The 11851-nt window shown below is 41.3% G+C and overlaps 1 protein-coding gene and 1 long non-coding RNA gene across 4 annotated transcripts; both read right to left on the reverse strand.

The window, feature by feature from the left end:
• Positions 1-1790: 1790 nt before the first annotated feature.
• On the reverse strand, positions 1791-5877 carry LOC146718545 (uncharacterized). The gene is made up of 2 exons (XM_085452781.1): positions 5555-5877; positions 1791-5442 (listed from the first exon to the last, which is right to left on the reverse strand). Exon 2 carries the CDS (start codon positions 4662-4664, stop codon positions 2052-2054), a length of 2613 nt encoding a protein of 870 aa, XP_085308907.1. The 5' UTR covers positions 4665-5442; positions 5555-5877; the 3' UTR covers positions 1791-2051.
• A 2801-nt stretch (positions 5878-8678) lies between these two features.
• Positions 8679-11491, reverse strand: LOC146718546 (uncharacterized). Of its 3 annotated transcripts, XR_014919336.1 has the most exons (7): positions 11424-11485; positions 11137-11266; positions 9513-9644; positions 9296-9395; positions 9118-9177; positions 8938-9028; positions 8679-8771 (listed from the first exon to the last, which is right to left on the reverse strand). It is a non-coding gene; the product is annotated as an uncharacterized LOC146718546 (long non-coding RNA). The 3 variants fall into 3 exon arrangements; XR_014919337.1 differs by having other exon boundaries at positions 11142-11491; XR_014919334.1 differs by having other exon boundaries at positions 8680-8771; positions 11137-11491.
• Positions 11492-11851: the final 360 nt, after the last annotated feature.

Below are 11851 nucleotides of genomic sequence, written 5' to 3' on the forward strand. Positions count from 1 at the left end.
GTCTCCCACCAGCAAATCTGAAGTAGCCTGTTTTGTGGCTATCTCTCTTTCCCATAGAAAGCTGGGACCAGAGAACCAATTTGACTTGATGAGGTCAGCTACTTTGAGGCCTCTCGAGGCATGATCAGCAGGGTTTTCTCCTGTGTCAACATAGTACCATTTCCGTGCATCGGTGGTTTCTCGAATTCTCTGCACGCCGTTTGCCACGAACACATGGAACCTTCTTGCTTCATTATTGATGTAACCAAGCACGACCTTTGAGTCTGTCCAAAAATATTCGTCATCAACCTTGAGTTCTAGCTCCTCTCTTAACATGCTGCTCACAGATGCCGAGGTTACTGCTGCAGTTAACTCAAGTCTCGGTATGGTAACTATTTTGGTTGGTGCAACCCTCGCCTTGCCCATGACCAAGGAGCAGCATACCCTTTCTCTGCTTACCACTCTGATGTAAGAGCACTGGCCATACCCTTGACTGCTTGCATCAGAGAAATGATGAAGCTCGACTCTTTGAATCTCGCCAAGGCTGTCAGGTATGAAGCATCTTTGAATTTCAATTCTTTCCAGGTTCTCCAGATCCTTCATCCAAGTCTCCCACCTTAACTTCAAGCCTTTGGGTAGTGGCTCATCCCACCCTGTGCCTCTCTGACACATCTCCTGCAGCACTCTTTTCCCTTCAAGAATGACTGGGGCTAGAAACCCCAAAGGGTCATACAAGGAGGCCACAATTGAGAGAATCCCTCGGCGCGTTGCTGGTTTCTCCTCAAGTGACACCTTGAAGGAGAAGCTATCATTTTCAACATTCCACCTTATACCTAGCACTCTTTGAACTGGTAAATCCTCGTGATTAAGATCAACATTCTTTACCTCCGTAGCACGCTCTGCAACATCGACAGAGTCAAGGACCTCTCGGCTGTTGGAGAGAAATTTGTGAAGGTGCAGCTTTCCTTTGGCACACACGGCTTGGGCTTCTTTGACCAGTTCAATTGCCTTACCCACCGACTCTACACTTATGAGACCATCGTCGACATAGAAATGTTTCTGGATGAAGTTAGCTGCGGAGGGGTACTCTTTCTCACATTGGCTGGCAAGGTGCTTCATGCCATAATTGGCGCAGCCAGGGGATGATGATGCTCCAAACAGGTGAACCTTCATGCGGTACTCTCTGGGTTCAGAGTTTGTGTCTCCATTTTCCCACCAGAGAAACCGCAGGTAGTCTCTATCATCCTCGCTCACATGAAACCTGTGGAACATTTTCTCCACATCACACATGACTGCGATGGGATGTTTACCGAAGCGGCACAGCACGGCTGTTAGGCTATTTGTGAGGTCAGGTCCTGTTAGCAGATGGTCGTTTAAGGAGGTGCCTTCATACCTTGCAGAGCAGTCGAAAACCACCCTGATTTTTCCTGGTTTTCTGGGGTGGTAAACTCCTTGGTGTGGGATATACCAGACTTTCCCCAGCTCTGCTTGGTTTTCCACTTTCTCTGCATCTCCATCCTTGAAGACACCTTCCATAAATCTCACGTAGTCTATTTTGAATTTGGGATCTCTGTCCAGCTTCCTCTTTAGATGCTTCAGCCGTACTAACGCCAGCCCTTTGTTGTCTGGGAGATGCGGACGTGCTTTGAAAGGGAGAGGCATCTCCAGGTGACCATCCTTATTTTGTTGGATTCTGTCTTTCAAGATCTGCAGGAAGCAAATATCTTCTTGAGATATGCTTCTGTCACCAGGTTTTGTGTCTGCAAAACATTTCTTATAAGCAGGATATATCACTGGATTCATAGATTACCTTTCCTACTGCAAATGTACACAAGCATGAGAAGCAAATAAAGAAAACAAATAGAAAACAATAACGATCTCAGATTCACTTTGGTGTTGTCATGGCAACCCACACAAACATTTCAGCGTCAGCTACACTCCCACCAATTACCTTTGATTATTACAATTGAGAACGTAAATGCACTTGCATTTCTCATTATATCAATGGTAATTCCCAAGCACCATGTTGTTGTTTTAAACATTCTTGCATTGACATAAACAATATTCTTTTCTCAACAAATGAATTCAACAATATGAACAGTAGATTTTACATCACCAGGTTTTGTGTCTGCAAAATCAGACTCCAGGGCCTTGATGACAGCAAATGGTGTTATGGGTGGCACCTCTCTGACAGACACTCGATGACAAAAACCAGTCACATCTTTAGCCTGCACACGCTGTGGTGCGCTTCCCACAATGCTCCAACCAAGATCCGTCTCAATAGCATAAGGCTCATAGTCACCCCCAGTGACGACCCTTCTTGGAATTAACGCTCTGGAGCAGTCGTATCCAATCAACAATCCAACACCACAGTCCATCAACGGGGGTATCTCCTGGGCCATGCTTACAAGGTGTTTCCATTTGTTGGCTGTCTGGCAAGTGGGAATATGTGTGCGGTCAAGGGGAATGAAGTCCCTTGTGTAGGCTGGAGGCAAACTGATGGAAACATTAGAGGAAAATCCTCTAACTTTGAGCTTGCATACTCTTTGACTCTTCACGACTGAGTCTCTCCCCATCATGGTGGAAAGTTTAAGTTTCACTGGTTCCATTGTTGCTTGTAGCTTTTCGCACACCTCCTGATCAACAAATGTGTGACTGCTTTGAGTGTCCAATAGTGCATACACTAGGGTTTCAGTGTCCGGAGCACTAAGTGTTGAGATCCACACTGGGACTATCATTGATGTACTCCCACCTTCACCTCCACTCACACAACATGATAATGACAACGTACTTTCTTCAACTGCGCCTTGTGTTGATGCTGCTGTAGAACGATCTTCATGCAATGGCGTTAGGTGACTCTTTCTGCATATGCCACACATGGCCCTGTTCCTACAGTCTTTAGAATTGTGACCCTTTCTTAGACATGCAAAACACAACTTATTTTCAAGTATGCATTTTTTCTTATCCTCTACAGACATGTCCATAAGCCTCTTGCATTTATGTATGGAATGGTTCTCACTACAGCAAATACACTGGCCATTATTGGAATTTTGTGTTGGTGTGGTCCATTTCTTTGGTTTCCCTGCATCTCCCAACTTGATTTCACCAGGGTCAGATTTGGCGGTGGAGCTTGATGGAATCGGGGGTTTCACATTTGTGGCAAACGTGTTTGCTTTTGAACGCTTCATCTCTCTTGCTGGTGCCTCTGCAGAGTGCCTTAAGGCATGTAAGGATGACACTGGATTGCATGCGATGCGTGACTCCTTAGAGATAAAGGAAGCAAACTCATGAAAGCTTGGATAGTCGTTGCCCCGATCTAGCTGCTCTGTGACATAACGGTTCCATCTAGATGTCACCCAATCAGGAAGCTTGACTAGTATTTTCTGATTCTCCTCACAGTCGTTAAGAACCTGTAAGCCCTTTACGTGAGGCATGGCATTACTACATGTTTGGAGGAAATCACTGAAATCTCTTAACTTGAGATATTCCTTTCCACCAATCTTCGGCCACCCATTTAGCTTATCTCTGAAAGCCCGCTGCACTACAAAGGAATGGCCATATCTAGCATTTAACCTATCCCATGCTTGTTGATAGGCTTCTTCATCTTTTCTGTAGAAGCTGCCTTCAAGAGAGGATTTTGCCTCACCTGCTATGTACTTTTGCAGGTAGAATAGCCTGTCTGCAGGGTCAGAGCATCGTCTCTCTATGAGGGCTTTGAAGCTTATGCTCCATTCTGTAAACTTCAGAGGATCGCCCGAGAATACAGAAGGTTCTGGAGTTGGCAAGCGAGTAAGAGCTAATGACTCTTGTAGCGATTGGACCAATGATGTCTCGTTTTGCACAACCTGCCGTTCTTGATCTGGGATGTGGTGAGCGAAGGGGTGTGCATCACTCACTTTGCTGAATGGAGGACTGCGTGTCCCATCCCTTCCCTCTTCTTCAGTGTAGACATTTAGCTTTGCCTGAATTACATCAATGTCCCTCTGATTTTCAAGTTTTCTCAACTGCTGACGTTGAGCTTCGATGGCAGCTTCCATATCAATTTCGGCTTTCTTTGCAGCCAGCTGAGCAGCCACTTCCGCTCTCATAGCTGGAATGCTAGGTGACTCTGAGAGATGGTTAGAATTGTGACAGCTGGGTGCAGTAACTCTGGAGGCTGTGGATCCATATATGGACCTAGCATATTCATTATCAAGTAGCATGCGTAACCTTGATCTTTCCGCCACCGTGTCAAACTCACCTTCATCTTCAGTCAGACGTACTCTCATCAGCTGCAGCAAGTCGGCCGTCACGGCTGAGCATGCATCGATCTTTCTTCGAAATTCTTGACATGGTGAGGTTTGGAGTCGAATTCTGTCATACTGTTCCTTTAATTCAGACTCAAGCTTCTCAGCCTCATCCATCATATCATACATGTCACTCTCAGAGCATACTTGCTTTAACTTTGTGCGAATGTCTCTTACGTTGCTTTTCCATTTCTCGTATGTTGCTTTGAACCTCTTCTCCTTTTGAGTTAACTCTTGATCTTTCAGTTCCTGCATTTTTGGCGTTAATCGCCTTTCACGAGAGGATTTTCTTGCTTTTGTCTCAGATTTCTCAGACACTACACTTTTTTCCTCTTCCAAATCCCCTGCATCTTGTACTTCTGACATAACATCAGGGTGACTATGACCATCTTTAGACATTTTCAGACTTTAAAGGGGGTATCTTATGAAGAGGACAAGATAACTAAGGTAATTACAAGAATGGATGTAATAGGCGGAGAATTATTAAAATTAACACAAAGGAACCTTAGCTTAGATTCTTACGTATGACAGCAAATAAATTTTCAGTTTCAGCCTTCATGAAGCTTGCAAGCAACAGGTAAGAAAACAACAATAATTTCCAGAACTTCAACAGATTGTCCTTTTTTTTTTTTCTTTTTTTTTTTTTCTTTTTTTGTTTGTTTGTTTGTTTGTTGTTGTTTTTTTTTACACAATCCGAAATTTGAACACTATTAATTCCTTGTCCATTACAGCAAATTTGTAGCTCATGTTCTATCCATCAACTCATGAGGCATAATAACTGCGCAATATAGCCTGAGGACTCACGCTTTAGCCTGAAACCGCTTCTTGGAGTGTCCGCTGAATCTGCAGCTCCCGATTGGTTGTCACAAAATGCAAAGCAACGTGTCCACTGAAGCCTGTAGCTCGCTGCAGGATGAGAAGCAACCGAGACCTGTAGCTTGCTGCAGGATGAGAAGAGCTTTGCACACCGAAGCCTGTAGCTTGCTGCAGGAGGGGAAGCGCGTTTGCAAACCGAGACCTGTAGCTTGCTGCAGGATGAGAAGAGCTTTGCACACCGAAGCCTCCAGATGGATTGGGACACGTTTTCACTGTTTCTACTCTGGTCGAAAGAATCCACGCTTCGTACTGATGTCCACAATTCTTTTATTCCTCTCACAATCATGGAGCACCGTGAAAACTAGAAACAAGTAAAATAATATCGATAGCACATATGATATTCATCTCAGCCACTTATTTCCTTTCACAAGGTGCACAAGTGTTAAACAAATAACAGCATAATGATTTTTTACCGTGTACGCCTTGTAAAACCAGCAGTAGAAAAGTTGTATATTCCGAAAAGTCCGCCGTGTTACCGTTCTGTCTTGTCTCTCCCGCGCACAACTTCCGGTTCCCGCAACTCACAGGAAGTGACTACTTCACAATAATATTTTAACAGAAACATTTCTTATAAGCAGGATATATCACTGGATTCATAGATTACCTTTCCTACTGCAAATGTACACAAGCATGAGAAGCAAATAAAGAAAACAAATAGAAAACAATAACGATCTCAGATTCACTTTGGTGTTGTCATGGCAACCCACACAAACATTTCAGCGTCAGCTACAGTCAGCATGCCTCCATTTCATTGCCCTCCAATGCTTCTGACCTCAAGCAGGACATCCCAATTGATATCAAACAGGCTTGATATTGTCTTTGGTGGTCGTCTGGTATGACCGCTGAAATAAGCAGAACTGTCAGCTCGTGTCAGCATCAGACCAACATCTGAATTGGGTAAAGCTATTTTAACAGCAGACTAACAAAGGATACACAGCAGTATTGGTCATCCGGTCATCTGTTTAATTACACTACATGTAATTAAACTACACTATATATACACACACATTCACAATTTATATCTAAGTAGAAAGTCCATTATTTTGGGATCTGGAGGATGGTTTTGTTAGACAGAGAGGTGCTATTGCTTGTATGAACCACGTAAAGGTATCTCCCTGAATCCTGTAACATACACATCCTACACAAACACTGTCATGCTTCAGCGCCTCCCTCTGTTTCAACTTAGATCAAACTGATGGAGCCCAGTCTACGACATACACACACAACCCCACAGATGGGATTAAAATGCTTTGCAGCTTCAGTTGTTTCTATAAATAAATAAAAGTATATTTTTCAGTCATTTTTATTTCTTTGCATGAATGGCCTTGTGTCTACGTGTACTTCTATTGCTCGTGTTATAGAGACAATAATATGTTTACAAAGTGGCATTGTGAGGTCCAACATTTGGGGATTTAAAAAAAAGGATCCCCCATAAAGTATTTAACTTTAAAGATTTAACATAGCATAAAGTGATGGATGATGACTGTGTGTGTCTGTGTGTGTCTGTGTGCACGTGTTTTGCTTTGGGCCTGATCAGATCAGAAAATGAAAAACATCTGTGAATGGTTTTCGCCGTTGGCTTTCAGCAGAGTGTATATGTCATACATGAGTCTGGCGGTCACACTAGCTGGAAAAATTAAAATTAAACATTTTTATTGTGTTGTACCCTTCACAGTAGGGATGGGCTGGACAAGATAAGATGAAACTTTAATAAAGTGTGTAGAGAAATTAGGTCACCACAGGAAAAAAAACAAGGGGAAAGAAAAAAATGGAGGTGCACTCACAACAGTAATAAAACTAGTGGAAAATTAACGTAGTTTGCATTCTGAACCATATTAAGTAAAGTATTCAGTTTAACGCTGAAACTTTTGAAATACAGTGTAGGAAATGATTCATTTCTCACTGACGAAGAAATGACCTTTTTAATGGAGAGAGACAGAATATCGACTAAAACTCTAAAGAAAACAAAAACACATTACATAAAAATTATAAATCGATTTGTATGACACTGAAGTAAGGATTTAATTGTGTGGTTCGTTCAGGACCTAAAGAGCAGACTGACATGACAGTGGCAAAAAGAGCATAAGACATTGATAAAGGGAACTGAAGGTGAGCAAGAGGCTTTGGGGAGTTCTCAGGGGCTGTGAGAGAGAGAAGAGAGGAGAAATTATTGTCCATTCCAGAAGAGTGAGTTAGGCATGAGTAAAAATGGAGCTGAGAGATCTTAGTTTTTGTGCCGTGGGAGTTTAGTCGGGGAGGAGCGCTGGGTTGGCTCAGGATTTTTGAGGGATCCTCAGGTGGAGAGCATGCAGGCAGATAGAGGGCTGATAAGCATCCTGGCTGCATGCCAAATATCCTTGGGCAAGATACTGCATGCCAAATATCCTTGGGCAAGATACTAACCCCGTGTTTGCCTACTGGTGGTGGTCAGAGGGCCCGGTGGCGCCTGTGTCCGGCAGCCTCGCCTCTGTCAGTGCGCCCCAGGGCAGCTGTGGCTACAATGTAGCTTGCTATCGCCAGTGTGTGAATGTGTGTGTGAATGGGTGGATGACTGAATGTAGTGTAAAGCGCTTTGGGGTCCTACACTGTAAAAAAAAATCTGTCAAATTTACGGTAAAATACCGGCAGCTGTGGTTGCCAGGAATATACCGTGTAAAAAATGTGGAATCTGTAAAAGACAATACGGTATACTGGTTTTGTAACCCTAATTTTTAAGGTAGACAACGTATTATTTTACCAAAATCATGATAGAAAAAACCAAATATATTTGTCAATTATACAGCAATTTAATGTAAAAAATGTAACTTTCCATAGCTTTTTACGGATATTTGCAGTAAAAAAAAAAAAGTAATAATATAATAACATTTACAGTAATTTGTTGTTAATTTAACAGTAATAGGATAGACCCTATTATTGTAAATAACTGTAAAAATAACAGAAATATGTTAAACCTTATTAAAACCTTTGACAGTAAAAAACACAGTGAAATTGTATAACAAATTACAGCATTTTATTTTGACCAGATACATTTTACGGTAAATTCCTGGCAACCACAGCTGCCGGTATTTTACCGCTAAAAATACAGTACAATATGAGGAACATAAATGGTTTACCGTACATTTTACATTTGCAACCGCTAAATATAGAAAAATCTAAAGATGCTCATATACAACCAAGGTAGAGAATATTACTGATAAACAATGAGAAAATTTGACATACCATTTGAAAACAGACTAAACATATTATTTTCTCTATTCCTACAAAACAGCATAGATCTTGAGAATACAGCATGTGTCCATATATATGGCTGGTAATCCATGGAGGAATGAATAAACATGAAACAAAATATTACCTGCCCCTGACCTATCAACAGTAATGAGTCACTGGGTCCTGCCTTGGTGAAGGAAAGGACTCGGTGGAGTTTCTAATGCGCATGGTGTTGAAGATACAAGCTCTGCAGGAGTACTTCAATGTCCATCAGGAGTTCACTTTGGACTGGCAGGATCCCCTCTGCAGCAAAAAAAATGGACAAAGTTTGATCAGTGCTTGATCACTTCCAGCCGCCATCATTTCTGCCAGAAGACTCATTGGGTGCAACGAAGCTTTCATTGTGGACTGGCTAGATACCTTCTGCATTCAGAAGGAAAACAAGAAGGGCATACACCATAAACAATAATAACTGACAAAAATAATGAGACAAGAAATTAAAGTAACAAAATAAGTGCAAATCAAGTTTCCCTGTGTTACAGTGTAGCTGAATGTTTTTCAACAATTTGATTTACGGTAAAACACATACCAAATATTTCCAGCCAAGGTTTGTTTCAATCTTCAGCATTTTTTTCCTGCCATTGTCTTGAAACTGTTTCATCTGTCTCTCTCATTTGATGCTGTTTACAAAAACAAAACAGCAATATTGTAAAGGGAAAAAGGAAAATTAATTTAATGGAAAAAAAAAGATTATGACCTGAAATCTCACCATTTCCTGAGAGTCACAGGTCCTTTGAGTATCCTTATGGTTTCTGCTCAAATTCAGTGTCTGAAAAGGGCAGGAACAAAACAAACCTTTTTAATCATAATAAAGACAAAATAAGATTTAGAGACAGACGACAAAGAAATGTGTAAAATATCTTCTTGAATCTGTTTACTTTACTAACCTGGAAAGAGACTCTTGGGTCTTAGCTGTGCCACCACCCTTAAACCTTAAAACAGATGGAGACGATATGCTGGCCTGGCTTGAAATTTCCATATTTGGTGCTGTAAAACAATATCACAAACAATAGATTAATTGTACTTTTTGGACCTTGGCCAAAGCATAATAGAAAAAACAGAAAGTCCTTCATGGCTATTGTGCAATGAAATCATAATACTTACTGGTTTGTTTCTCAGATGTCTCCACTCCTAATGATTGTAGTGCCTCCAGTACAATTTCAAGGATTGAGGCAGACAGGTCCGGCAGCACCTTAGTAATGGAACTCCTTATGCTGCCCCCCATTTCCAAGATGTCTGATAAAAGAATGTGAATAAAGGTCAATTTACACCAAGTGGTACCTTTGGTCTTAAAATATGAAGCTGATCTTGCTTGATACTACACTTTTATACAGTGTTTCGTAAGTACCAAACTAACAGCACCATTATTGTGACAGCACACTGTGTTTCAATGGAACCATTTGGTACCCATACTTCATGTAAGATGTTAATGGATAGAAATCAATTAAGTCAATGGGTTTTGACCAAAAAAATCATTTTATTTAAAACAGCTTACTATCACTTATGTCACACAGAACATCAGCAGGAGGCTCAGTAGAGGGCTCTTCTGATTTCTGCCACAGATCAGACTCTAGCAGACATCTCAAAGTCTCTCTTAAAGGCACATAATAGGCAAACCTATCTTTTCTGTTTTCATCTCTCCCTAAAAATATTTTCTTTGGTTCCGCATAGTTGAAGGCTTTTTTAAAGATCTGAGCTCTGGAGTGCACTGTCCTCAATGGCCCGGTATGACATGCAGAAAAAAGATCATAGCTTTTGACAGACTCACAGACTTTGTTGATGTCCTCCTCTGATAATGATGTGTCATCTTTTAACAGTGATGCAAGTTTACCCAAACTGTATGTCTGTCCCAACTCATGCATGTTCTGCATTTCCTCTACAATGTTCTGTATGGTTGAAGCAGGCAGTAGAAACTGACCCTGCAATTTTAAGTAGAATAGTGAAACGTTTCTCAGAAAAAGATCACAGAATTCAGGGGGCATTTCCATGTTATCTTCATGTGTAATAGACTGTGCAGCAGGCTCGGAAATCAAGGGTACAAAGTCATCTGATGTGGTTGGAACAGATGATGATTGACATGCAGACTCTCTATATAAATCACCAATGCTGCTGTCTGAAAACTCTGTGTTTACGTGACATGTGAGCAGTAAAAGATGATTTAACTCTAAAGGTATTTGTGCATCCTCTTACTGGACAAGTGACCACGTGTCCTTCCACAATATGGCTCTTCAGATGAGCTATTAACTCTTTAGAGTTCTGACACTGACGTTCACACATCGCCATTGCACATGTAAACGAAGAAACCACCACCACACCAGTGACATGGGTGGGGGCAGTGTCTTCGGTAAAAATGAGCCTTAAACGCGCCATACCTGGTGTATGTCTGCTTGCAGCCTGCTTCAATACACCGAAAGAAACTACGTGGCTCATTCCGATGCAGTTTACAATGAAGCACGTAGCCCCTTGATGACTGAACTACCTTACCACAGAAATTACACGTTAACATAACTCCATGTACTTTGGTAATTCCTCCCTAGCGAATTAAGCACGCCATATACAGAAACTAATCCAGAGCAATGCTTCCCTCGCAACAGTAATGCTAACTCAACTCACAAATGCTAACTAAATTCACAACCTCACTCATAAAAAACGAACTGCTAAAATTATCTATAAACGCTGGGCTGGTGGATTTTTATAACAGAGATAACTTGAAGTTGCATGTACTCACCTCACCTCGAACTAATTGTAAGCTGCCAGGATGTCTACAAATTCCGAAGATGCTGTGGTCCAAGCAGCAATAAATGGCGCTAATATACGAGTTCAAAACTGTGTCCGTTAGCGAAGCCAACTTGAGTCTCCTGCATGAAAAAAAGAGCGGTTGGCACACAGCTCAGCAGCGCGCCGCGCTATTGGTCATTTTCAGGTGACGTCATCCCGCAATGTAACGTCGCTCTTTGTTTCTTTAGGAGGTTCGATCAGAAGTCACGTCTGCAGACCGCTGCAGCCACGTCTTACCTTGCTTCCCCTTTTTTTGGTGAAATGGTTCGCTCATACTGCACAATGTTGCTACCAGATTTTTTTTCTCTGCAATTCGAAAGTAAAACGTCTGTACACAGTTTACCAGCAGTTTAGCTACCAATCAACAGCGATCACACAAATTCAAAATTTAAGGCCGACCCACTTAAGGTGGTCTGATAATATGGCGTGAAACACAACAACATAAAGTTGTTTTAAAATAATAATTAAAAAAGATTATTGAAATCAATTTTATTCACAACCATAAACTTTATTTTTAACATCTTCTTTTGCTGTTGATTTTTTTATCAGAAGGTTAACAATGATATACTGCAGGCCTAACTTTTAATCTGTATATCAGTATCTGAATTTTAAAATAAAAAAATACTATCAGTTTTATTGTCTTTCACTGCTGATATTTGCTTTTT

The sequence above is a fragment of the Copadichromis virginalis genome, linkage group LG1, assembly GCF_057382275.1.
Source record: "Copadichromis virginalis isolate Kocher_CV1m ecotype Utaka linkage group LG1, C_Virginalis_male_GT1.1, whole genome shotgun sequence".
In the NCBI taxonomy this organism is placed as follows: Eukaryota; Metazoa; Chordata; class Actinopteri; order Cichliformes; family Cichlidae; genus Copadichromis; species Copadichromis virginalis.

Excerpts from the sequence above, each read along its gene's own strand:
- LOC146718545 (XM_085452781.1), bottom strand. The coding sequence starts at position 4,664 with ATGTCTAAAGATGGTCATAGTCACCCTGATGTTATGTCAGAAGTACAA.